The sequence below is a fragment of the Sminthopsis crassicaudata genome, chromosome 1 (assembly GCF_048593235.1).
Source record: "Sminthopsis crassicaudata isolate SCR6 chromosome 1, ASM4859323v1, whole genome shotgun sequence".
NCBI lineage: Eukaryota > Metazoa > Chordata > Mammalia > Dasyuromorphia > Dasyuridae > Sminthopsis > Sminthopsis crassicaudata.
In genome coordinates this window covers 3,815,764-3,843,003 of record NC_133617.1, presented here as the reverse complement: position 1 = coordinate 3,843,003, position 27,240 = coordinate 3,815,764, and the positions used below count along the sequence as shown (strand labels likewise).

Genomic DNA, 27,240 nt, shown 5'->3' with positions numbered 1-27,240 from the left:
AGCACTGCTGGATCAAAGGGTACGTACAGTTTGATAACTTTTTGGGCATAATTCCAGATTGCTCTCCAGAATGGCTGGATTCTTTCACAACTCCACCAACAATGCATCAGTGTCCCAGTTTTTCCACAGCCCCTCCAACATTCATCATCATCTTTTCCTGTCATTCTAGCCAATCTGAGAGGTGTGTAGTGGTATCTCAGAGTTGTCTTAATTTGCATTTCTCTGATCAATAGTGATTTGGAACACATTTTCATGTCATTAGAAATAGTTTCAATTTCATCATCTGAAAATTGTTCATATTCTTTCAGCATTTATTAATTGGACAATGGCTTGGTATAACTTTGAGTCAATTCTCTATATATTTTAGAAATGAGGCCTTTATCAGATCCTTTGGATGTAAAAATGTTTTCCCAGTTTATTGCTTCTCTTTTAATCTTGTCTGCATTAGTTTTGTTTGTACAAAAGCTTTTTAACTTAATATAACCAAAATTATCTATTTTGTGATCAATAATGATCTCTAGTTTTTATTTGGTCACAAAGATCACAAAGGGGTAAATTATCCTATGTTCTTCTGTTTTGTTTATAATATCATTCTTTATATCTAGAGCATGAACCCATTTCGACCTGATTATGATATATGGTGTTAGGTGTGGGTCTATGCCTACTTTCTGCCATACTAATTTGGAGGAAGGAATTTTTTGAAATGAATGTTAAAAATGCAATTGGGAAAAATACTAAGAAAGTTAATATGTAATGTCTGTAACAGTGGCCTTAGTGATCGAAGCATCCCCTGGTACGAGGTCACTGGGGCGCTCACAGAGGCAGGACTCTTGGTGTCTTTAGCAGACTTCCAAGGAGTCCCAGGAGCTTCTGGCAGTGATCAGGCCGTTGGGATCCAGTCCACCCTTCACTTAAGACCGAATACTCCAGGGGCAGCTAAGGGGCTCAGTGGATAGAGCACTAGCCTTGAATTCAGGAGGACCGGAGTTCAAATCTGCTCTCAGACACTTAAAACTTCCTAGCTGTGTGACCTTGGGCAAGTCACTTAACCCCAGCCTCAGGGGGAAAAAAAAAAAAAGACCAAATACTCCCCAATGTACTATGTATCAAGGGCTCTATTGGGTCAATGGGGTTATTATGTATCAATGGGGCTATTAAAGCGATATTATCTATCACAGTTATTAAGTGTCCTGGCTACTGAAGCTACAGGACACATTTGTATCCCTTAATTGCCTGTTACAGAAAATTCCTGGGAGCATGGCTTGTGGCTCCGCCCCCTCACTCCTCTCCCCCCTTCCCTCGTGACTCATCCTCTGGCCACCCCAGAACCACTGATCAAACCACATGAGCTAGACTTCCCTGAAAAACTAGTGGGAGTGAAAGGGGGGGAGCTGGAGGAGAGCCTGGGTGCCTTTCAGCAGCAGCGGCTCTGCTTGGCTCAGAGTTCCAGGTGCAGCACTTTGAAGGAGAGTATGAAAGGGACTAATTCCCCCTTCCTCAATTGCAGCCTGCAAAGTAGGGCCTGGGTCCAAGAACGCCCCGCCTCCGGCAGCCAGCCAGTGGGTGAGCCCCCGGCCCAGTGAGCCTCTGTGGGGCTCGGAAGTTGCTTCTAGATCCTCTCTCCCGGAGCCATCTGGAGGCGGGTATGGCCCGCTGGTCCTGGGTCCGGGACAAGGTGAGGCGCCTGGACCCCCGCCCCGCCCCGCCCCTCCCCCGCTTCTCCTCCTTCTCCTTGCCTCAGTGGTCTGGTCTGTGAAATGGGGCAAAGGTCCTGGTGGTACTGCCCCACCCCTCCTTCCTTTCTGCTTCTCTTCCCTTTCTCCCTTTCATTCTCCCCCTTTTCCCCCCCTTTATTTCCCCCCACTCATGATTTCTCCCTCTCCCATTTTCTCTTCCTCCTCTTTCTGCTTCCACTATCTCTCTGACACGGATGATCTGGGGCTCCCACGTTCCCTCCTCCCTTATTCTTCTTCACACTACCCTCTCCCCCATGGCCTGGGAAAGGACCTCGGCCTCATCTCCTCACCTCCCCTAGAGCTCCATTCCCCATCCTCTCCTCATCTTTTTTCCAAGTGTCATTGTCCACCCCTCCCACGTGACCAGCTAGTTTTCAGGCTGCTTCGGGGGAGTTAAAGGGGCAGGGAAAATCTAGACTTTATTTTGTCCCTCACACCCCAGAATGCACGAATGTATGCAGCAGGCATTTCATCAGTGCAGGTTTAGTTGATCTGCGCCCTGGAAACAGACAACCCTCCCCCCCCCCCTCCTTTATGTGAGCTTCTTTGTGGGCTTCTCCAAAGCAGAGGGAGGTTTGGGAGCTGGGAGGGGCAAAAGGCCAACCCTGTTCTCTGTTCTTTATTCCTTTCAGGCTCAGCCTTCAGGGACCCCACATGCAGGGGGGCAGGGGAAAGGAGGGCCATCCTTGCCCCTACGGTCCTCGCCATCCGGGCCTCCTAGGTGAGTAGAATCATACCCTTTGTGACAGGTAACCTAGATCCTACAGGGCAGTCAGGCCCTTTCTCCAAAGCTCTCCCACCTCAGAGCACCTGAGACCTTTCAGTCACTGGGTCCCCGTGGTTTGAGCCCTTCCTGTTCCAGGATCTCAGATAAAATCCTCCATTTGTATCCATGGCTTTGCTTCTGCCCTTCACCAATGTTAGTGTGTCACTCCTCCATGCTTCCTGGGGTCCACCCAAACTGGCCTGTTTTCTGCCTTGGTTTCCCCTTCCTGGCTGGAATGCTTTTCTCCCCTCCCCTTCTCCTCTGGGAGTCTCTGGCTTATTGTTCCAGGTTCACCTCAAGCCCTGCCTTTCCCAGCTCCCCTCCTGCCCCTCAGCTGCTCAGGGCCTCCCATCCCCACTCAGGGCTGTTCTGGGCCTTGTTGTCTCCCAACTGCACTGGGAGCTCCCTGAGTCAGGGACAGTTTTTGCCCTTTTTGTATCCCAGGAATTAGCCCCGAGCTTGGCCCAGGGAGACCTTTCTGACTGCTCTTTTTCAAAGAGGATTCTCTGGTTACTTGATCCAGGCTCTGGCCCAGCCTGAGGCCCCTAAAGGCTTTGCTTTCAGAATGTGCAGTGATCAGCTGGGCCAGGCTTAGTTCTTCTCGGCCATGCGCTGATCCAAGGCAGTTCCAATGGACTTGGGCTGGAAAATGTCCTTCCTATCCAGAGAAAAAGCTCTGAAGCCTCAATGAGGAGCAAAACAAAGGAATGTTTTCACTTTTTTTTTTTTTTCTGATATTTTCCCCCAATAAGACTCACTGATTATATATGATGTTCAAACTTACATATATTCTATATGAGATTGCTTGTTGTCTTCAGAAGTGGAGAGGAAGAAACAACTTGGCCCTCAAAACTTTACAAAAATGAATTTTGAAAACCATTTTGTATCTGCAAAAATAATATAGCATAAAAATATTAAAAAATACAATTAAGCAAGAGAAAAAAATTGCTTTTAATATGTTCTGTGAAACTAGAATAGAGTGAGAATGAGCCCTGCCTCTCCCTTCCCCCTCCTTGACCGGGCACAAATGTATTTGTTTCAGGGGTCGGTGACATTCCAGGATGTGACTGTGGACTTCACCCGGGAGGAGTGGCGCCTCCTGGACCCCTCCCAGAAGGAGCTTTACTGGGACGTGATGCTGGAGAACTACAGGAGCCTGGTCTGCCTGGGTAAGAAGGGCTGCTCTGGGGCCCCAGGATGTGCTCATGAAGGGCTTCTCAAGAAACCCCAGCCCTTGCTCATTTCAGAGGGGCCAAAGCCAGGCTGCCCATGTTCTCCCTGGTCCTGGATGAAGGGCTCTTGCTTGTGTGTCTGGAAATTAATTTCTCCCTGGGGTGATCCCCACCCCAGCCCCAGCTCTGTTCCTTCTTGCCAGAGAGACTTGTTAAAGTCCCAGAGCAAGGACTTGAGTCAGGAAAGCCCCCAGATACCTCAGACTGGAATGGATCAAGTGAGTTCTTTGTCTTTCTGATCCCAATTCCCTGATTTGTCCCATCTCTGCATCTTTCCAAACAAACCAGCTCCCCCTTCAGATGTCTCTGGATGCTCCTCCACAGCCTCCCTGGGCTTTCAAGCTTGCTGCTAGGGGTCTGTGGAGATTGGGCTGGGAGGTGACCCTTCCTTTCCATCACTTTCTCATGACTAGGTCTTGTGGAGTCCAATGGGGACGTGATCTCTCAGCTGGAGTCAGGGAGAGCACATGGGATTCCACTGGACAGTGTCTCAAGAGCTTGCTGCTTAGGTGAGTGAGTGAGCCAGAGTTTGTGACTGCCTGAAAATGGGCACCCTGAAAGTGGCCTTTTTGGTCCTGAACCTTCTCCCTCTCATAGATCTTGGAGGTAATTTTCCTCCATTCCTGTAGTTTGTTTGGATGATGTTGTCTCTTTATACCAAAGTCACTGGGTAGGGACGGGTGGACATGATTCATTTCTGTTGGTGCTTCCTGAATGAGCAGTACTCTACTCTGTGGGTGGAACTTTGAATTGCTTTTACCTTTTTGCAGAGCCAGGGGGAACTCTGCAGTGGAAGAGTGACCCAGAGCTTCCTCTTAGACCCAAGGGTCACACTCTCAGGACACCTCAGGGGTGATTTTCAGATGAGAATTTTCGTGAAAAAATACTTTAAGTTCTTTTGTTCCTTTTGGTATATGGGAACCAGCAGTTGTTCCTGCTTTCATTAATTTGACATTTTCTGCATCAGTTTTTGCATATTCACCTAATATAATATTATTGGGTTATATGAAAGAATAGGCCTGGTGAATTCAAAGAAATTGTGGAAATCATCAGAATTGATTTCAATTCAAGTGGAAACATGCTTAAAAGTGCTTATAATAGATGGAATATTGAGAAAGTGAACTGTAGAGCAAAGCTTATTCAGCCAATGAAAAAGCACTTCTGCTTTTCCTTTCTTTCAGATGGGGGCACTAGGCCTCAGACCAAGGAGTCCACTCCAAAGTTAAGTGTTTCTATGAAGGACTTATCCCCAACCAAATCCTTAAGGGATGGCCCTTGTACCTCTGAGATGGGAAAAGCCTGGGAGCATCATGGCAGGTTTAAGAAAGAACAAAACAATGAGGGGGAATATTCCAGACAAGGGAAAGAAATCCAAACAGAAGCTCTTGTTGAAGTCAGAGCCTCTGAATCCTGTAAATACAGCCAAAGCTCCAGCCCAAAGCCAGTCCTCGTCCCACAACAGGGACTATCTGTAGTAATGGATCTTCAGCATGGTGTCAGACTAAAGACAGTGCACTCAAATCTGTTCACAGAGGAACTATTCTGAGGGGAAGAAATGTCAGAAAGTTTTCCATTCTGGTTGGACCCCATTAAAACATCTGGAATTCATGCCGAAGAGCAATTTCATGAAAATTTCCTGAATAACGAACTTACTCTGCAGCAGAGAAGTCATATGGGCAAAAAGTGCTCTGAAATGTCTTCATGTGAGAAGCCATCCTGTCAGAAGGCAGACCTGACTCAACATTCCAGTATTCAGAGCGAAAACAAATCCTATAAATGCAGTGACTGTGGAAAGGTCTTCCAGCGGAACGTAAATCTTACACAGCACTACAGAATTCACACTGGAAAGAAGCCATATGAATGCACTGAATGTGGGAAGATCTTCCGCCTGAAATCGGAACTCATTCAGCACTGCAACATTCATACTGGAGAGAAACATTTCAAATGCAGTGACTGTGGAAAGGCCTTCCGGAACAAAGGAAATCTTACAGAGCATCTCAGAATTCACACTGGAGAGAAACCTTTCAAATGCAGTGAGTGTGGGAAAGCCTTTCACCCTCAACGCTGACCCTACATCAGAGAACTCACACTGGAGAGAGACCCTATGAGTGTAGTGAATGTGGGAAGACATTCCAAACAAGTTCCATCCTGATTCATCACCGGAGAACTCATAAGGAACTAAGACCTGATTAGTGCACTGTGTGGGGGAAGGTATTCTCTCAGAAGTCTGCTCTTAACCAATCACAGCAGTGCTCATACTGGAGAGAAACCATATGAATGCACTGAATGTGGGAAGATGTTCCTCCAGAACTCAGGTCATACATAACACTTCAACATTCACATTGGAGAGAAACCTTTCAAATCCAGTGATAGTTGGAAAGCCTTTTTCTGGAGCACAATACTAACTCAACATCAGAGAATTTACACTGGAGAGAAACCCTACAAATACACCGAATGTTGGAAAGCCTATACCCAGAATTCAGGAGGAATGCAGTCCTGCTCACAGCACATCCTCAGTATTATAGAACTCATAATGGAGAAAAATCCAATTAATTTAATCATTGAAGCAAAACAATCTAATGGGCTGATCCAGATTAAAATACAATTTGAAAATATTTAAGAAAATAAATTCACAATAAAACACTAAAAAGGTGTTAGTCTCCTGGTTGTCTTAAGTCAATATAGAGGATGACACCATGGGTCCTTAAAATGTTGATATTTTGCTTCCTCATTTTCTTTGCTGAGGGGCTTTTGTTGGCTGGGCCCCCATGTTATTATAAAGTCACGGACTTAAATGTTGATGGAAGTCTATGGAGTCTAGCCCCCTTGTTTTATGGATGAGGAAACCAGGCCCACATAAGTAATTTGGCCTTCTGAGGCTCACACAAGAATGGCTTTTAAACTACAGTTGAGGTTTGTGCAGAGCATTAAAAGTCAAGTATTTGATTTTAGAAGAAATAGGGAGCACTAGAATTCCAAGAGGAGGGGCAAGTGGGGTGGTACAGTCTTACCTGTGCTGTAGGAAAATCACTTCAGTGACTCATAGAGGATGAAATGGAGTGGGCGGAGATTTGAGGCTGGAGATTCAAATAGGAGGAAACTTTATAAAGTTCAGGTGAATGAGCAGGAGGGTCTACATGAAGTAGCAGAAAGGAAGGGCACCTGTGAGAAGATCCATTCAGGCAGAAAGGAGAATTAGCCTCTGAGTGAGTACAGTCAAGGGCGACACTCTCAATGGGGGGCAGATTACTAGAATCAATCTCCTCCCCATGGGGCTCCCTGCCCCCCATTCTTCTATTTACTTTTGTCTCAGCTCCCCACACTATCCATTCATTCTTTCTTGTCCAATAGGTTTGATTGTGTTGAGTTATGTAAATCAGGAGGCAGAAAGTATCTCAAGTAGAAGTTTATAGATTACAGAATGCATACATGTAGACTGAGTACGTGTGTGCACATACCCCATGCAAGGGACAAAATCCTTTCTAAATCAATGCAACTTTTATGTCCTTGCTCACATAACTCTGGCAATTTTTCTTTACCAAACTTAACATATAATTCTACATGATATTGATCTACAGTTTATATAATATTGACATAAATGACCATGTGTTTTCCAGACCAGAGGTCTCCTGTACAGATCATCTTGTAGCTTATCAGCAACTTTGTGACCTTTTTCAGCTTCACAACTTGGGTTTAGACCAATTTTTTCCCCTGTTACACCTTTCTTTATAGTCCTAGAGAAAAAAATAACTGTTAAAAGTACCCAAAAGGTATTCAGAAGACACTGGATATTATCCTTCATACTTGAAAAGGACAAAAATTTTATAGAGTCAAAGTACAGCATATCTCATGAGGGCTGCTCGGTTGGTCAATGTCCTCCAAAAGGACAGTACTATGTTGGAGTCCAGTTACAGTTGGCTGATTGCGGGAGCACCAGTGCTCAGAATGCTTTTCCACAGGTCAGATCCAAAGTCCCAATGAACATTTGGGGGGTTCCTTTAACCTTGTGCACCTCGTGTTTCTTCTGAGGTAGTTCACTTCTGTTTTCCTTATAGAGCATAACACTGTCTCTGATGAGGGCACACCATGCTGGGTGGCCTGTCTCACTGTCTCCCAGGGCACACAATCAATTCTGAAGTTCTTGAGAGTGCCCTTGTGTCACTTTCTGACCTTGTGAGTGTCTGCCCTCTGGGACTTCTCCATAAAATAACCTTTTTGGCAAGCATACATTTGGTATTCAAACAAAGTGGCCACCCCTGAAGCTGTGCCCTGTGGAGTAGGGTTGGTTAAACTTGGCATTTTAGTTGGAAAAAGGATCTTAGGTCTGGTCTCTTATCCTTCCAGGTCATCTTCAGAATCTTCCTAGGACATTTCAGATGGAAGGGATTCTGTTTCTGGGCGTGGTGCTCGACAATCCAGGTTTCCCTGGCTACAACCCTGAGGTCAGCACGAGGGCTCTGTAGACCTTCACTTTGTTGTTCAGTCCAATACCTCTTCTCTCCCATGTTTTTCTCAGCAGATCTATATCACCTTGAAGTCTCTACTGCAAGTCAGGCTTAAGTAGTCCTAGGAACATCTGGAGTGGAGATATTTGCACAGCTCACTTCTCTTCTGGGCTACTGGAGCTCTGCTTTCCCAGAGACCACAGTGTCCTTTTTGAAGTGGACACAACCTGCTGGTCAGTTCTGTTTCAGGGCCTCTAATGTCTTACCATCAAATCCAGGGCTCTTCAGGGAGACCTTGAGATTGTCTTTGTATTGCTTCTTTTGACCACTGTGTGAGTACTTGCCTTGTGAATGTTCTCCATAAAATAGTCTGTTAGGAAAACGTTTCTCTTCAGCTTAGTTTTTGTTCTTGCTGCCACTGAGCTGTCCTGCGATTTTTGATTTTTGGCAAAGCTACTGGAGTGGTTTATCGTTCCCTTCTCCAGTCCAGTTTACAGATAAGGAAACTGAGGCGAGCATCATTAAGTGACTTGTGCAGGGTCACACAGCCACTAAGTGTCTGAGGCCAGATTGGAACTCATGAAAATGAATTTTCCTGATCCCAGGATCAGTGCTCTATCCACCACATCACCCAACTGCCTTAATGTGGTAGGCAGCCTAAGAACTCTTCTCTCACTTTCTCTGGAGCCTCAGAAATGCTGAACTAGCTGGGGTTCATCAGTCTCATTATCTACATATGTCTCCCTGGAAGGTATACTGCCAAGGTACGTGACGTCATCTACAGCATTCGGGAATTTCTCCCTTTGATGTAACAGAGTTCTGAGTCTGTAGAGGGCAGAGACACTGGGGAACCCTGGGTGAGGTATAAGACACTTGGTTCCAATAAAAGGAATCCTACTGACAGTGTCTGGTTTGGCTCCCCACTTCTCCTTAGGTCTCTCAGCCTTCCTGAGAAGTCAGGGGGAGTGACAACCTGCTTCATAATTAAAGCAGAGAGATACCAAGTGGCAAAGAGACATCTATACATGATAGCAAGTTTTATGTGGTCCCATAGGCACAGTGTGGTATAGTTGTATTAGGGTATGTAAGGCTGAGAGAATTCGGTGTAAATGACTCCATGTTGGACCATCCATGTGAGTCCTGCCTCTTCCCTCCTCTTCTAAGATCAAGGACTCGGGCTTAACACAAGTGCTGCTGGCTGCTGGGAAACCTGTTCTCTTGGAATTGTGTCAGGCCAAAACCATAACTGGTTGAATACCAGCCTCAGAACCTGCATTGAGAGCCCCATCCTGTGAACAAAATGTCTCACCTCAACTCTCCCCCCATGTTAATTTTGGCTTGAAGCCTTTTCGAGTCATTGAAGTCAATTTATCATCAGTGCTGTAGCTGAATTGATGCCTTTTTTGTCCTTGTTGAAAGCTTCTGATATAGCTGAAAATGTTAGAAGTACAGCTTTACTCCATTGGTGACTGGGGAACTCAATCATCCCATCTGGGACCCCCATAAAGCATTTCTCCAGGCAACCCAATTTGTCATTATCTTCCATAAGGCCTCATAAATTGTCAGAATGAAGATCCTGGGTCAGGTTGATGGACGTTGTCACCAGACTTCTGTCCTGCTCGCGGTGTTTCTCCTGGAGTTGTCAGGCAGCCGAAGCCATATGGGCGACTCCTCAGCCCTATTTGAAGCCACCCTGGCTGTCAGGGGCATACATGACCATCTCCCAGGTGAAGGATCAGCTGATTAAAGAGGTCTCAGGCAAGAGCCTTGGCAGCAACACTAAGAGAAAAATCCCCCAAAACAACCTCTTTCCTTTTCCTCACTAGAGATGGACAATGGAGGCATCCTCGAACTCCTGGGGAGATCCTCCTCCTGCCATATAACCTGGGAGAGTTCAGTTCACTTTTGCATGGGTACGGACCCTCTGCTGTGTGTATCTCTATTACATATTTTTTCATAAACAAACTTTTATTGCTGTATTTTTCTTATGAGCAAACTTTCCATTTTCTAGGGACTGGAGGAGGGGACATGCTAAGCACTAGCTTAAGAAAGTTCTGCCTAGTCTATGAAAATTACCAGCATAAACATTTTTCTAAAATCATTAACATTATTGCATTTATACTTGCTGGGCTCATAAAAGGAACACCTGCCCAGTAAACTGTTGCTTGAACTCAGGTAACCAAGTTTCTGTTTTAACTGACTTTTTTTTTTTTTTTTTAATCATATCCTGTGGCTTTCTGAAAAAGATTCTGTCTCAGCACCCTTAGTGTTGCTAACATGGCTTAGAGCCAAAATTTTGCCTTGTTCCCCTTGACTCTATTTGCTATTTGGCTCACCCACTTTGGCGAATTAAAGCTTTGACTAAAAGAATCTTGTTTGAGTGCCCTTAGTCTGGCTCCAAACCAACAACTCTCCTGCAGTAGTGCCACAAAATAAATAATACTTTGATTTTTTAGAAAAGGAGGGAAAACATCTGCACAATGAACAAATCCCTTGATAAATCCTCCCCCAAATGTACAACATGTGACACTTCTGGTCTTTCCCTCTCCACAAAGGGTCAGTTTGGGGGGTGCCTTAAGCCTCCTACTCTATGGGCCCCTTCTTGAAGAGTAATAGATTTAAGTACTTAAAACCACATAGGTAAGATTATAAATGAAACTAATTAGGTTGAAATTCAGTTATTAAAATATGTACTAAATCTAGACATTTCTAATACCCAGTTCTACCTGAAGCCTCTGATGATCACATTTACTGCTAGTGCCCTCCTTCCCAAACTACTTACTATTCAATTATTTTGAAAAGGGTGGAACTACTGATGCTATTTGCATGTAACTAAGTCATATTTTACAAGAAGAAATTGAAAATAAGAAACTCAGAAGTAAGACAACTCATATGAACTGACAGGAGAGTCAGTTAACAAAGTGGAGAATATTGTTTGTAACAAATATATTAATGACAGAGGACAAAATAGCTGGATTTCGAATACAGGCAATAAACCTGCATTGAACAAAGAAGGTGGGATACCTCAGATGCTGTGTTACAGGCACGCAGACGCATTTGGATATTGTTTGGTTTCTGCTTGTCTTTATGATTTATTGTGTTGTGGAAGGAAATCAACATATATGTGAGAACATACCATGTGATAAGGCCTGAGCATACAACAAAAGGGGAAAGACAATCCTGATCCTCAAGCAGTGTCCCTTGTTGTCCTTTGTACTGGTAAAGGACTAAAACGATGGGTCAATGTACACTGTGTCTGATCAGACTGATAGGAGCTCAGAATGTTTTCTCACTGGTTGGGCACAAATTTGAGCAAGTCCCATTTCTTTTAAGTTACTGCGATTCTGCTTTGCTCAGAGAGCACAGTGCCTTCTTTGCTGTGGGCAGGCCAGGTGAGACAGCTTTGGGTTGGTATATCTTCCATATCTCACAATGGATATCAGAGTTCTTTAGAGACATCTTGAGAGTATCGCATCCTTTCTTTGGCCCTCTGTGTGAGCACTTGGGAGTTCGCCATAAACATTCTTTTGAACAAACCTCTGCCTGGCATTCAAATGGTGCACTCTGCGAATGCTTGGAAGTTCAGATCTTTCTCAGGTATCCAGTCCCTTATTTGGCCAGGTGATCTTCAGAATCTTCCTAATTCAGACGGAAGTGATTCGTCTCCTGGTGTGGCACTGGTGGACTGTCCGGGTTTCCTAAGCCTGTACCAATGAGGTCAGCACAGCAGCTGTGTGACCGTCAGTGTGACAGGCAAACTCTCCCATGCTTTCCTTCAGAATCTGAAAACATTGAGTTGGCTCTGCAGTCTGTATGTCAACAGCTCCATCCCTGTGCACAACGTTGAAAAACAGACTTCCATGGTAAATGAATGTATTCCCAGCATTCCACATTTCTCCCTTTGCTGTCTATAACCAGTGGTTCCTCATTTAGATAGTGCAGTGCTGACTGGTGGAGAGCCTCCCTCTTTTCACAAGGGGATTGGTGGAGAGCCTCCCTCTTTTCACAAGGGGCAGAGAATCCCCACTCTGTGTAGGTCAGCTTCAGAGGCTGCACTGAGTGCAAAATCGCCTGCAAAAAGTCACACGCCAACTTTTCCTCCAATTTAGGGAGATAATTTGGTGTCTGCATGGTCATTTTCATCCTTGCTGAAAACGTCTGTCAACATCACTGACAGCATCAAGCTAAAAAGCACGGGAGGAAGCACACAGACCGGTTAGACTCCACTGGTGACTATGGAAGCAGGAGAGCATCATCCATCATCCAGACCCTTGGGAGCATGCTGGCATGAAACTGGCATACAATACTGCTGGACTTCTCCGGGCAACCACATTTCATCATTTTCTACAAGCCTCCATGACCAACTGTATCAAAAGCCTGGATCAGATCAAAGAATATTGTATACAGATCTTCGTTCTGCTTCTGTCATTTCCCCTGGAATTGTCGGGCAGTAAATCCCACATGGCTTTTCTCAGCCCTTTCTGAAGCAAGTATTCATGGATGGCATCCATCTGCCTTCTTCTCTGCAAAAATCAGCACTGGTGGCCCTGTGTTCTGCAGATACTAGCAGGTACACCACCTTGACCTCTTGCTCACATATTCCCCTGCCTGGCCCACATTGAAGATGACAGGCTTTACCAGGGCACTCTTAGCAAAGTTTTGGATCTCTTGGGGCATGGTAGCACAAAGAACAGGGTCTGTCTCTGGCCCTTTGAGTAGAAGATGGTTCTTACATCTCCCTCCAAGTCCACATCAATCATTCGGTCAGCCTTGTCCAGGACAGGTAGCGGCAAGCGTCCAGATTCACCATTTTCTTCGTAGGAGGTCCATGAGATGTCCAGGGGCGGGCACTGTCACATGCACCCCATGCCAGAGAGTTTCCATCTGCTCCTTGACTGACGTGCCCCCAGTGCAGTGGGCACAGCACAAGGCGGGGAAGCTGTCTCCCTGCAGCAGCTGACAGTAATAGTCCAAGATCCCCTGGGTCTGGAGAAGGGCAGATAATGAGCCCATAGGGCCCCTCCCTCTTGGAGAATGGTAATCTTGTCTCCTGTTCCAGGCAAAACATGACAAGGAGCAGAGTGAACACTGATGTCTTGCCAGAGCCAGTGAGAGCAATGCCAATCCTGTCTGGGCCAGAGAGAGTGGTAGGGATGGCCGGGATCTGGATGGGAGCCGGGTGGTGAATTCCCTTCTTCCTCAGGCCCCTCACAATGGCTGCAGAAGCTTTTTTTTTTGGGGGGGGGTTATCCCCTCTGCTTCCACCAAGATCTGGTACTTGTTGGGAATCCCCTCATGCATGGTTGCAGGCGTGCTTAGCAGTACTGAGGGGCCTCCAGCTGCTCTTGATGGTATCCCTGTAGGTGACTGCACCGGCCATCTCCTTCACTGACATGAGAGCTAGTCCTTCTGCCATGCTCTCCAAGACCTTCTCTTCCTTTCAGCTGCTTCTCCTTAGCAGACTCTTTGCAGGCTTTTGGCTCCACCTCGTGGGCATTTCTCTCCTCCTTGCAGACACTTGCCTCCTCTTTGTGGGCCTCTGCCTCCTCCTTGCAATGCTGATGCTGCTCCAGAAGGCTGACATTGGGCTGGGGGCCCAGGGCAAGGCAATCTTCATCTCCTCGGGACTCTGCCCCTGTCTCTCTGCTCCTCCTGGGCCTCTCCCCTCCATGGCTTCGGCAGCGGCTTCTTTCTTCTTTCTGGGCACATAAGGCCCACAGTCCCCTTCCTCTGCCAGGCCCTGGCTGTGCCATGTTCCTCCCGCTGAGGTCTCTTGCTCTCTGTTCCCAGCTTTTCCATATCATAAGGATCCTTCTCGTTCTTTTCTTGAGAGAGATGCGGGACTCCTTCGCTTTTTCCTTCCCCAGACCTTTTGTCAGAAATAAATAAGAAAAAAGGTAAAGAGAAAAATAGAATTTTAGAAAAGTTAGATGTGATAGCTTTTGGTTTGTTTTTCCCATGATCTCATTTTTTAAAAATTATTTTTAAATTCCTTTTTCAGTTCTTAGAGTTTTTTTTTTTTTTTTTTGTTTTGCTTGTGATGATTTGATATTATTCCTTGTGGTAGGCATGTTTTTTTTTTTTTTTTTTTAGAAGTATAACATATTTATTAAGTACTCTTAAGGGGAAAAGTTATCAAGTTAACACCAAAAATTCTATGAGTACAATTTGGAATTTCAGCAGTTGAATTTTTAAATATTCCATTCTGCAAGTCATATTTCTCTAGTAAGGAAATATAAAAAATATTACAACATCTAAACTCATCTACAGTTGTAGTAAAATAATAATTTACATGTTAACATATAGAAATTTATACTAATAAAAAAAGCAATATTTTGAAATGTTCTATTTTCACCAAGCATTCCACATTATAAAAATATCTGTTTACAAGCCATAATGGATCATTAAGTTACCAAATAATTTCTTACTAATTTCTATTACTTTGTAGGATGTTTAGACCTATCAAAGTATGACAGAGTAATTATGAAAAACTAGTGCAATCACTTAAATGATATTCTAACTAAAATATAAACATGAAAGCTGGAAGCGTAACCAAAAGTGTGGCTCGATAAAAATCAATGTGGCTGGAAAAAACCTGAAAAACCCCATAAATTGCACTATAGAAGACTTTTCAATAGTTTTCCATTATTTTCTATTTTCCCATGCTGATGAATGTGTATTTACTGTGACTTCATGGAATCAATTCTGTGCATTAAATTTTATCATGCTATTTAAGAAATAGTAAATCAGGAGTTACAATTTAGGAAAGGAACCTTATTTTAATGGATTCTTATGCTGAAGTCTCTCATCATTTAGTCACTTTATCACTCCTTTGGTTTAAGAGGAGATAGAACAATAGGTGGAATTTGAGCTTTGCTAATCATAAATCAGACTGCCCCTTCCACCCTGGTGTTCCAGCTTTTGCAAAGCATTGGTGATGAGCTCTGAGAATTTCTTATCCATTAATCTTTTGGAAAGACTTGTAAGCAAAAGCTTCAGGTGATCATAGAGAAGGCCCGGGAGCGCTCCTGGATCAAAGTAAAGCATTCAGCCCCTTCCCGCACTTCCCCTCGGAGGGAGTTAGAGCCACCTTCAGGAGAGGCCTCGGCCTGGGGAACCATGGCCCGCTTTTTCCATCAGCCACTCCAACCCAAAGTAGTTCTTTATAACCTTCTTTTGGTCCAAATGTATAGGGATGTTCAGCCTTTCTCAGGCCTTCTGCTACCAGGGGAAGGGCACCAAATGGAGCAGGCTCAGAAGGCAGTCCCACTGTGCCCTGTTTTAGGAGCCATGTCCTGTCTGCAAGGTATAGCTCCTCTGGAGGGAACAGCGGCGAGGCAGAGGTGGCGTGGCTGGCACTGGACGCGCCAGAGCTTCAGGATGAAGTTCAGCACTGGGCGGAGGCCGAGGAGCCGGAGAGCTGCCGGAGGATGACCGTCTGTGTGTGTCCATATCTGGGCTTTATTGGGACCCTGCTGCTGGCCTTGCTCACAGTGTCAGTTTCTCACTTTCTCAGCAGCAGCAGCAGCTTCCAGGACTCGGATTTCTGCATTCTTCCTCGGTGACTGCTCCTGCAGGAGCACAGGCCTCTGTGGGGTGACCCACCACAGGGCTCTGGAGCCCAGGGCCTCTCTCCCAGGCAGGGAGTAGTCCGGACGCCTGGCCCCGGGCCTTGGACACCCAGTGCTCCAGCCGGGTGTCCTACAGTGCTGAGGAAGAGCACCAGTGGGTTTTTTGTTTGTTTTTAACCTATCTTCCTCTGAATACTAGCCCAGATCTTCGTAGTTATCTGTGGTTCTTTTTCCTTTGCTTGCTCAGTTTTACTTACATTTTATTTTTTCTCAGGTAATTACTATAATCAAATTGTAATCACGACTTTGAGTCAAGCTCCTCCTTTCTGAATTGTGTTCAGGGGCTCAGTCCCAGGGTGTTCCCACTAGTCTCCCGAGGCTGCAAGCTTCAGCACATCCCTGTCCCTTGCAACCCAAATCAGGGACTCAGAGAGTGACCACAAGCAGCCGCTTTCTCGGGGACCCCAGCCAGCCAGCATGAAATGCCCCCTCCTCACCCACCGCCACAGGCAGGGCCCAGATCTGCTCATCTCACCTTGGCCCAGAGTTCAACTAGCCGGTGCTGCCATCTGTCCCTGGTCATCTGTCCAATCTGCCCTTTGGCCTTCGGGCAAAAGTTCCTGAGGCTGGTACTGAAGTCTACAAAGCTGCCCCCAGGACTTTTTTGTCCTTTCCTTAGCCTCTGCCCCAGAAGTATTTGCACTTCAATCAGGTCAAAGGGCTAACCTGAGTTGGTAGCAGCTCTTTCTGTGGTGGCAAAGGATTGGAAAGTGAGTGCATGCTCTTCAATACCTGAAAGTAATGGAACATTACTGTCTACAAAAAAGGATGAACAAGATGATTTTGGAAAGGCCTGGAAAGATTTACACAAACTGAGGCTGAGTGAAACAAGTAGTACCAGGAATACATCGTACAACGTAACAGCAAGATTGTGAGATGAAGCTTGGAAAGACTTGGTTCTTCTCAGCAGTTCAGGGGTCCAAGGCAATCCAGTAAAGCTTTAAAATTAAAAAAAAAAAAAAAAAAACCCACTACCCTGGAAAGTCGTTTTTTTCCCTAAACTCCACCCAGATTGTTGTAGGGAGAACTGCTTTACATAGACTTTAAATCATTTCTGCCTCCTCAAGTAAGCTCTGAATTATTATTTTGTATTAACACCTCATATTTATTTTATCTTAGTTTATATTCTACTAAATTTATACACACGGGGAGATGAGGCAAAAATGTTGAAAAATGTTGGAGAAACTTCTGAAATAAGGAGGATATGGAGAAATTCGGGTGTGTGGGATTTCCTGTTTTGTTTTTTGGTGGTTCGGAGTTAACGAGTTCCAAATACGGGCACTGGAAACAAGAGGCCGCCTCATAAGAGAGGGGGGTCGAGAATTGGGTCACGTTGTGTGGGAAGTTTGAAGGAAATAAAAAAAAGGAAAGTTGATGTCTCAGGAGGCGTCTTTAAGAAAGAAGTGAAACAGAAACTTTCCGTACTTCCATGTATGGAACTACTGCCACCTGGGAGAGGAGGTGGGGGAGGAGGGGAAAAGTTGGGACCGAGTTTGCAGGGGTCAGTGCTGAAAAATGGCCCACGCACAGATCTTGTAACTAAAAAGGAAAGAAGTTGAACGATGATCAATTTTGTCTTAAAGCTGTATCAGAAATTTTCCAGCTTTTACGGGTCACAAACGGTTACCATGAGAACTACAGGAAACAATTACAAACGCCTGGCCCACAAATACAGTGGCAGCTGAACCACTGGGGGAAAGCCCGCTGTTCCCGGCTAGGCCGGGCTAAGGTAACAAAGTCAAACTTCTCGCTAACTCGGTCTACTTGTTCAAGGCCGAGCCAAGCAAACGGCGCAAGCGTGCCTGGCTCGAGCCACAAACGCAGGAACAACGTTCACCTTGAAGAAGAAGGGCAGGAAAGTTCAGGGAGTTCGTGGGAACACACACCAGGGAGGCGGCCGGGCAGCCCCGGAGCCCAGTCCCTTGTTCAGCGGCAGCCATCAAAGAGACCCAGAACGGGGAAGAAACAAAAAGGGGCGTCCGCGAGAGGCGAAAACCACCTGACAGAGTCACTGACACTCGTGACCTCGGATTTCATAAGCCTGAAACTGCAGCTTCTGGGATAAAAACCGGGTCACCCCGCTCTTCCGTGCGCCCCGCGGCCCCCGCCCCTTCCTGACCCCGCCGCGCTTCGGGAACGTTCCCTCTCCCCCCGGGTCAGGGCCGGCTTTCTCTGAGGTCCAGAGCCGCACTTCCCGAGGCTGCAGCAGCCTGGAAGAACAGATGGAAGGAAATGCAGTAGAAAGGAGGCCGCAGAGAGGGGGCGATGGGGAGAGCGGCAGGACCTGCGTGTTCTCCCTCCCACCGCGGGGGGCGCTGTGATCACAAGGTGATGCTTGTGGGAGACGTGCAGGTTGGGGCGGGAAAGCCTGAGGCCGCGGTTTGCTGGGAGGGGCGAGGCGGAACCTGAGCCAGAAGCGGCGCCGGGGATGGGGGAGGGGAGAGGTTTTCTGGATAGGAGGAGAGAAAGAGTGGGGGGGGAGGGGAGCTCCCGCGTCCCTTTCTATCCGCCGCTGACCCCTGACCCGATGAATCCGCCTCGGCCGGGCTGGGACTGAAGGCTGTCCGCGAGCCCGTTAAGCGCCACAGGGCCGCGCTTCAGAGAGTGCGAGATCCCGTCCGGGCGGGAGCGTTAACCAGGGACCCCGAACGTACGCAGTGTCAGTGGCGTGGTTACGTGTCACGGGATTGTTACGTCACCGAGTTACGGAAGCTGCAGGACACGTGTGCACGTATCCCTTAACTGCCCCATTAGAGAAAATTCCTGGGCGCGCGGCCCCGTGGCTCCGCCCCCTCGCTCCCGGGGCCCTCCTCCCCGCCCCTCCCTTCTCCCCCCTCCCCTCGTGACTCTGCCTCGGCCACCCCGAGAATCTCCGAACAAAACCCCGGGAGCTAGAACACCCCAAACTGCGGGCAGTGAAGGGGGCGCCGGAGGGAGCCTGGGGGCGGGACGGCGGCCGCGGCGGCGCCTCTGATTGGCTCAAAGTTCCAGGCGCGGCGGGAAGGAAAGTAGGAAAGGGGCGTGTGAAAAGCGCGAATTCCCCTTCCTCAATTGCCGCCCCAGGAGAAGGGCCGCGTCCGAGAAGGCCCCGCCTCCGGCAGCCAGCCAATGGCGGCGCCCCCGGCCTGTGAGCCCCGCGCGGCTCGGAAGTGGCTCTAGGGCCTCTCCGGAAGCCTTCTGGAGGCCATTAAACTCTCGGCCCCGCCGCTGCGGCTGCGCGGATCCTGGATCCTGGGCAAGGTGAGGCGCCTGGACCCCCGCCCCGCCCCTCCCCCGCTTCTCCCCCCTCTCCTGGCCTCCATGGTCTGGTCGGTGAAATGGGGCAAAGGTCCTGGTGGGACCGCCCCGCCCCTCCTTCCTTGCTGCTTCTCCTCCCTTTCTGCCTTCCCTTCTCCCCTTTTTTCCCCGCTTCCGCTCCCCCAATCCCTCTCTGACTCGGATGATCTGGGGGTCCCACATTCCCTCCTCCCCTCTTATTCTTCTTCTCGTTCCCCCTCCCCAAAAGCTCCCTCCACCTCCTCTTCCTTCCACGTGTCACCCTCCGCCCCTCCCACGTGACCAGCCAGTTTCCTGGATGGCTCTGGGGGAGTTAAGGGGGAGGGAAAATCTAGAGGAGTGGAGGGAGGTATACAGCAGGCAATTATTAAGTGCAGCTTTAGTGATCAGAGCCCTGGAAACAGACTAGCCTCCCCCCACCCCCCCTTTGTGTGAGCAGGAGGGCTGGGGGCTTCTCCAGAGCAGAGGGAGGGTTGGGAGCTGGGAGGGGCAAAAGGCCAACCCCGTCCTGGCTCCTTGTTCCTTTCAGGCGCAGCCTCAGGGAGCCCACATGCGGGGGGCAGGGGAGAGGAGGGACATCCGGGCCCCCAGGGCCCTCATCCGGGCCCCCCAGGTGAGTAGCACCGCCCCCTTCCTGACAGGAGTCCCAGGGCCTGGAGGGCAGATGGGCCCTTTCTCCCGCCTCAGAGCCCCTGAGACCCGTCAGTCACTGTCCGAGGCCTGAGCCCTTCCTGAGGCGGGTCTCAGATAAAACCCTCCTCCTGCATCGGGGGCTTTGCTTTCAGATTGGGCGGTGATCCGCCGGGCCGGACTTAGTTCTTCTCGGGCACGGGCTGATCCCAGGCAGTTCCCGGGTCCTTCCCACCCAGAGAACAAGCTCTGAAGCCTCAGTGAGGAGCAAAACAAAGGCGCGTTTTCACTTTTTGGGTGGTTTTTCTCCTTTTCCCTGATTCTTTTCCCCAAGAAGACATTTTGATTATATATGTTCAGTCTTCCACAAATGTAATCTATGTGGGGTGGCTGGTGTCTTGAGAAGGGAGAGGGAGAAACGGCCGCACCCTCAAAGTCTTACAAAAACGAATTTTGAAAACCGCCTTTCCTTGTACCGGAAAAGGTGTATGTCCTAGAAATAAAAAAAACTAAACACGAGAAAAAATGGCTTTGAATGTTGTACTTTTCCGGAGGCCTCTGGACCAGCCTTGCTCTCAGTGCGTCGTCCCCACAAGAAAGTCCGAATTGTTTATTGTCTCCTTGCCGGGGCGTCCTTGAGAGTTCTCAGAGCAGCCTTGCTCTCAGTGCGGGGTTAGGAGGACGGGCCAGCCCGGGGGAGGCTGGTGAAGACGGAATGAATCTGAGAAGAAGGGCTGTGCTTCAGCCTCCCGCCCCCACAAAGGGGGGCGCAGTCCGGCCCTGCCTGAGTTTGCCCCAGGTTGTGTGCCCTGTCGGAATGATATCGTCAGAGGGTGGATCTTGTGGAGCCAAATTAAACAGTAAGAACATGTACCGAACTCCGAACTTCTAAGCGCCCTGCTAAGCTACACAGCAGTGTCTGATGAATTCCACTTAGTACTTGTAGCAATCCCTGTTTTAAGTACCGAGTTCTGGCCCATCACAGAGCATGTTCTCTGAAACTAGGATGGAGCGAGAATGAGCCCTGCCTCTCCCTCCCCGCCCTTGACCGGGCACAAATGTATTTGTTTCAGGGATCGGTGACATTCCAGGATGTGGCTGTGGACTTCACCCGGGAGGAGTGGCGCCTCCTGGACCCCTCCCAGAAGCAGCTTTACTGGGACGTGATGCTGGAGAACTACAGGAACCTGGTCTGCCTGGGTAAGAAGGACTCCTGGGGCCCAGGATGTGCTCATGAAGGGCTTCTCAAGAGACCCCAGCCCTTGCTCATTTCAGAGGGGCCAAAGCCAGGGCGCCCATGTTCTCCCTGGTCCTGGATGAAGGGCTCTTGTTTGTGTGTCTGGAAATTAATTTCTCCCTGGGGTGATCCCCCACCCCACCCCCAGCTCTGTTCCTTCTTGCCAGAGAGACTTGTTAAAGTCCCAGGGCAAGGACTAGAGTCAGGAAAGTCCCCAGATACCTCAGACTGGAATGGACCAAGTGAGTTCTTTGTCTTTCTGATCCCAATTCCCTGATGTGTCCCACCAAGAAACAAACAAGCTCCCCCTTCAGATGTCTCTGAATGCTCCTCCACAGCCTCCCTGGGCTTTCAAGCTTGCTCCTAGGGGTCTGTGGAGATTGGGCTGGGAGGTGACCCACCCTTTCCATCACTTTCTCATGACTAGGTCTTGTGGAGTCCAATGGGGACATGATCTCTCAGCTGGAGTCAGGGAGAGCACATGGGATTCCACTGGACAGTGTCTCAAGAGCTTGCTGGTTAGGTAAGTGAGTGAGCCAGAGTATGTGGCACTGTCTGAGAACCCCTGAAAGTGGGCACCCTGTGATCCTGGCTGTGACCTTCTCCCTCTCATAGATCTTGGAGGTAATTTTCCTCCTCTCTAGTTTGTTTGGACCATGTTGCCGTTTTATACCAAAGTCACTTGGTAGGGACAGGTGGAAATGATTCAGTTCTGTTGGTGCTTCCTGAATGAGCAGTACTCCACTCGGTGGGTGGAACTTTGAATTGCTTTTACCTTTTTGCAAAGCCACGGGGAACTCTGCAGTGGAAGAGTGACCCAGAGCTTCCTCTTCTGAGACCCAGTGGTCACAGTCTCAGGACTCCCCCAGTGGTGATTTTCAGATGAGAATTTTCGTGAAAAAATACTTTAAGCTATTTTGTTCCTGTTGGTATATGGGAACCAGCAGTTCCTGCTTTCATTAATTTAACATTTTTTGCTTCAGTTTTTGCATGTTCATTTAATATGTTGTTGGGTTAGGGTTAGGGTTAGTATGAAAGAATAGGCCTGGTGAATTCAAAGAAGTTGTGGAAATCATCAGGATTGATTTTAATTGAAGTGGAGAAATGTTTATAGTGTTAATAACACATGGAATATTGGGAATGTGAACTGTAGAGCAAAGCTTATTCAGCCATTGAAAAAGCACTTCTGCTTTTCCTTTCTTTCAGATGGGGGCACTAGGCCTCAGACCAAGGAGTCCACTCCAAAGTTAAGTGTTTCTATGAAAGACTTATCCCCAACCAAATCCTTAAGGGATGGCCCTTGTACCTCTGAGATGGGAAAAGCCTGGGAGCATCATGGCAGGTTTAAGAAAGAGCAAAACAATGAGGGGGAATATTCCAGACAAGGGAAAGAAATCCAAACAGAAACTGTTGTTGAAGTCAGAGCCTCTGAATCCTGTAAATACAGCCAAACCTCCTCCAGCCCAAAGCCAGTTCTCAATCCACAACAGGTACTGTCTATAGTAATGGATCTCCTTAACAGAGAGAAGCAGAGAAGGAGATTCACCATGGATTCGGACCAAAGACAGTGTACTCAAATCTGTTCACAGAAGAACTATTCTGAGGGGAAGAAATGTCAGAAAATTTTCTATTCTGGTTTGGACCCCATTAAAACATCAGGAATTCATGTTGAAGAGCAATTTCATGAAAATGGGAATTCTTTCCTCCTGGACAATGAACTTACTCTACACCAGAAAAGTTATATTGGAAAAAAATGCTCTGAAATGTCTCCATGTGAGAAGCCATCCTATCAGAAGGCAGATCTGCCTCAATATTCCAGTATTCAGAGTGAAAACAAATCTTATAAATGCAGTGACTGTGGAAAAGTCTTCTGGCTGAAAGTAAATTTTAGACAGCACTACAGAATTCACACTGGAGAGAGACCTTTCAAATGCAGTGACTGTGGAAAGGCCTTCCACAAGAAGAAGCTTCTTGTACAGCATTGTAAGATTCATAGTAGAGAGAAACCTTTCAAATGCAGTGTCTGTGGAAAGGCCTTCGGGCGGAAAGTAAGTCTTACACAGCACTACAGAATTCACACTGGAGAGAAACCTTTTAAATGCAGTGTCTGTGGAAAGGCCTTCTGGCATAAAGTACATCTTATAGAGCACTACAGAATTCACACTGGAGAGAAACCTTTCAAATGCAGTGACTGTGGAAAGGCTTTCCGGACGAAAGGAAATCTTACACAGCACTACAGAATTCACACTGGAGAGAAACCTTTCAAATGCAGTGATTGTGGAAAGGTCTTCTGCTTGAAATCACAACTCATTCAGCACTGCAAAATTCACACTGGAGAGAAACCTTTCAAATGCAGTGACTGTGGAAAGGCCTTCGGGCGGAAAGTAAGTCTTACACAGCACTACAGAATTCACACTGGAGAGAAACCTTTCAAATGCAGTGACTGTGGAAAGGCCTTCCGCCTGAAATCGAAACTCATTCAGCACTGCAAAATTCACACTGGAGAGAAACATTTCAAATGCAGTGACTGTGGAAAGGTCTTCCAGCGGAAAGTAAATCTTACACAGCACTACAGAATTCACACTGGAGAGAAACCTTTCAAATGCAGTGACTGTGGAAAGGCCTTCCGCCTGAAATCGAAACTCATTCAGCACTGCAAAATTCACACTGGAGAGAAACCTTTCAAATGCAGTGACTGTGGAAAGGCCTTCCGCCTGAAATCGATACTCATTCAGCACTGCAAAATTCACACTGGAGAGAAACCTTTCAAATGCAGTGACTGTGGAAAGGCCTTCCGCCTGAAATCGAAACTCATTCAGCACTGCAAAATTCACACTGGAGAGAAACCTTTCAAATGCAGTGACTGTGGAAAGGCCTTCCGCCTAAAATCGGAACTCATTCAGCACTGCAAAATTCATACTGGAGAAAAACCTTTCAAATGCAGTGACTGTGGAAAGGCCTTCCGGAAGAAATCAAATCTTACACAGCACTACAGAATTCACATTGGAGAGAAACCTTTCAAATGCAGTGACTGTGGAAAAGCCTTCCTCCATAAGGCAGCTTTCATACGGCATTGTGGGATTCACACTGGAGAAAAACCTTTCAAATGCAGTGTCTGTGGAAAGGACTTCCTCCATAAGGCAGCTTTCATACAGCATTGTAGGATTCACACTGGAGAAAAACCTTTTAAATGCAATGAGTGTGGGAAAGCCTTTCTTTCGCCCTCATTGCTGACCGTACATCAGAGAACTCACACTGGAGAGAGGCCCTATGAGTGTAGTGAATGTGGGAAGGCATTCCAAACAAGGTCACACCTGACTCGACACCACAGAACTCATATGGGACTAAAACTCCATCAATGCAGCGAGTGTGGAAAGGCGAATAAGTCTGTTCTGTCTTGTCATAGTATTATTCCTACTGGAGAGAAACCATATAAATGCAGTGAATGTGGAAAGGCCTTCTGGTATAAAGTAAATCTTATAGAGCACTACAGAATTCACACTGGAGAGAAACCTTTCAAATGCAGTGACTGTGGAAAGGCCTTCCGGAAGAAATCAAATCTTACACAGCACTACAGAATTCACATTCGAGAGAAACCTTTCAAATGCAGTGACTGTGGAAAAGCCTTCCTCCATAAGGCAGTTTTCATACGGCATTGTAGGATTCACACTGGAGAGAAATCTTTCAAATGCAGTGACTGTGGAAAGGCCTTCCGGAAGAAATCAAATCTTACACAGCACTACAGAATTCACACTGGAGAGAAACCTTTCAAATGCAGTCAATGTGGAAAGATTTTCCGGCTGAAAGTAAATCTTAGAAATCACTACAGAATTCACACTGGAGAGAAACCTTTCAAATGCAGTGACTGTGGAAAGGCCTTCCGGCAGAAAGCAAGTCTTAGACAGCACTACAGAATTCACACTGGAGAGAAACCTTTCAAATGCAGTGACTGTGGAAAGGCCTTCGGGAAGAAATCAAATCTTACACAGCACTACAGAATTCACAGTGGAGAGAAACCTTTCAAATGCAGTGACTGTGGAAAGGCCTTCCTCCATAAGGCAGCTTTCATACGGCATTGTGGGATTCACACTGGAGAAAAACCTTTCAAATGCAGTGACTGTGGAAAGGCCTTCCGGAAGAAATCAAATCTTACACAGCACTACATAATTCACATTGGAGAGAAACCTTTCAAATGCAGTGACTGTGGAAAAGCCTTCCTCCATAAGGCAGCTTTCATACGGCATTGTGGGATTCACACTGGAGAAAAACCTTTCAAATGCAGTGTCTGTGGAAAGGACTTCCTCCGTAAGGCAGCTTTCATACAGCATTGTAGGATTCACACTGGAGAAAAACCTTTTAAATGCAATGAGTGTGGGAAAGCCTTTCTTTGGCCCTCATTGCTGACCGTACATCAGAGAACTCACACTGGAGAGAGGCCCTATGAGTGTAGTGAATGTGGGAAGGCATTCCAAACAAGCTCACACCTGACTCGGCACCACAGAACTCATGGGACTAAAACTCCATCAATGCAGCGAGTGTGGAAAGGCGAATAAGTCTGTTCTGTCTTGTCATAGTATTATTCCTACTGGAGAGAAACCATATAAATGCAGTGAATGTGGAAAGGCATACTGGCAGAAAGGAAATCTTACATAGAATCTCAGAATTCACTCTGGAGAGAAACTTTTCAAATGCAGTGACTGTGGGAAAGCCTTTCTTTCACCCTCAATGCTGACCCTACATCAGAGAACTCACACTGGGGAGAGCGACCTATGAGTGTAGTGAATGTAGGAAGACATTCCAAACAAGTTCCATCCTGACTCAGCACCGGAGAACTCATACAGAACTAAGACCTGATTAGTGCAGCATGTGAGGGAAGGCGTTCTCTCAGAAGTCTGCTCTTAACCAATCACAGCAGTGCTCATACTGGAGAGAAACCATATGAATGCTCTGAATATGGGAAGATGTTCCTCCAGAACTCAGATCATTCACACTTCAGCATTCACGCTGGAGAGAAACCTTTCAAATTCAGTAGTGGTGGGAAAGCCTTTTTCTGGAGCACAATGTTAACTCAACATCAGAGAATGCACACTGGAGAGAAATCCTACAAATTCATAGAATGTTGGAAAGCCTATACCCAGAATTCAGGTCTTTCCTTACATAAGAGAATATATGCCAGAGAAATCCTAGGAATATAATTAATGGGGGAAAGCAGTCCCTCTTATCAATGCACATCCTCAATACTATAGAACTCATGATGGAGAAAAATCCAATTAATTTAATCATTTAAGTGAAACAACCTAATGGGCTGATCTAGATTAAAATATGATTTGAAAACACTTAAGAAAATAAATTCACAATAAAGCACAAAAGATGTTAGTCTCCTGGTTGTCTTAAGTCAATATAGAGGATGATACCATGGGTCCTTAAAATGTTGATATTTTGCTTCCTCATTTTCTTTGCTGAGATCATCTTTCAGTTCACCTTTGATTACCCAGAAGGAAGGGGCTCCTGTTGTTCACATTATTATTATAAAGTCATGGACTTAGATGTTGAAAGGAGTCTATAGAGTCTAGCCCCCTTGTTTTATGGATGAGGAAATCAGGCCCACATAAGTAATTTGGCCTTCTGAGGCTCACACAAGAATGGCTTTTAAACTACAGTTGAGGTTTGTGCAGAGCATTAAAAGTCAAGTATTTGATTTCAGAAGAAATAGGGAGCACTAGAATTCCAAGAGGAGGGGCAAGTGAGGTGGTACAGTCTTACCTGTGCTGTAGGAAAATCACTTCAGTGACTCATAGAGGATGAAATGGAGTGGGCGGAGATTTGAGGCTGGAGATTCAAATAGGAGGAAACTTTATAAAGTTCAGGTAAGTGAGCAGGAGGATCTACATGAAGTAGCAGAAAGGAAGGGCACCTGTGAGAAGATCCATTCAGGCAGAAAGGAGAATTAGCCTCTGAGTGAGTACAGTCAAGGGCGACACTGTCAATGGGGGACAGATTACTAGAATCAATCTCCTCCCCATGGGGCTCCCTGCCCCCCATTCTTTTTTCTGTACTAATATCTCAAGTCATTTATTTACTTTTGTCTCAGTTCCTCACACTATCCATTCATTCTTTCTTGTCCAATAGGTTTGATTGTGTTGAGTTATGTAAATCAGGAGGCAGAAATTATCTCAAGTAGAAGTTTATAGATTGTCACAAACAGGATCCAGAATGCATACATGTAGACTGAGTACGTGTGTGCACATAGCCCATGCAAGGGATTAAATCCTTTCTAAATGAATGCA

At 46.8% G+C, this 27,240-nt stretch overlaps 1 protein-coding gene and 2 pseudogenes across 16 annotated transcripts in view; 1 reads left to right on the top strand and 2 right to left on the bottom strand.

Moving 5' to 3' along the window:
• Window positions 1–26,322, top strand: part of LOC141556266 (uncharacterized) — a 111,725-nt gene extending 85,403 nt beyond the window's left edge. For 12 of the 16 annotated variants that reach the window (XM_074290128.1, XM_074290234.1, XM_074290208.1 and 9 more), the window contains 3 exons: window positions 20,790–20,916; window positions 21,381–21,476; window positions 22,160–26,322. In XM_074290128.1, the coding sequence (XP_074146229.1) occupies window positions 20,790–20,916; window positions 21,381–21,476; window positions 22,160–25,506 (3,570 nt within the window). In that variant the 3' untranslated portion in view covers window positions 25,507–26,322. Of the gene's footprint in view, window positions 1–1,507; window positions 1,676–2,368; window positions 2,458–18,575; window positions 19,051–19,615; window positions 19,700–19,719; window positions 20,577–20,789; window positions 20,917–21,380; window positions 21,477–22,159 lie in introns of those variants that run through there. The other 4 variants (XM_074290243.1, XM_074290201.1, XM_074290247.1 and 1 more) reach the window with 4 other exon arrangements.
• Window positions 11,247–18,515, bottom strand: LOC141556351 (putative ATP-dependent RNA helicase DDX41 pseudogene; annotated as a pseudogene).
• On the bottom strand, window positions 14,258–15,672 carry LOC141552175 (PACRG-like protein pseudogene; annotated as a pseudogene).
• Window positions 26,323–27,240: the final 918 nt, after the last annotated feature.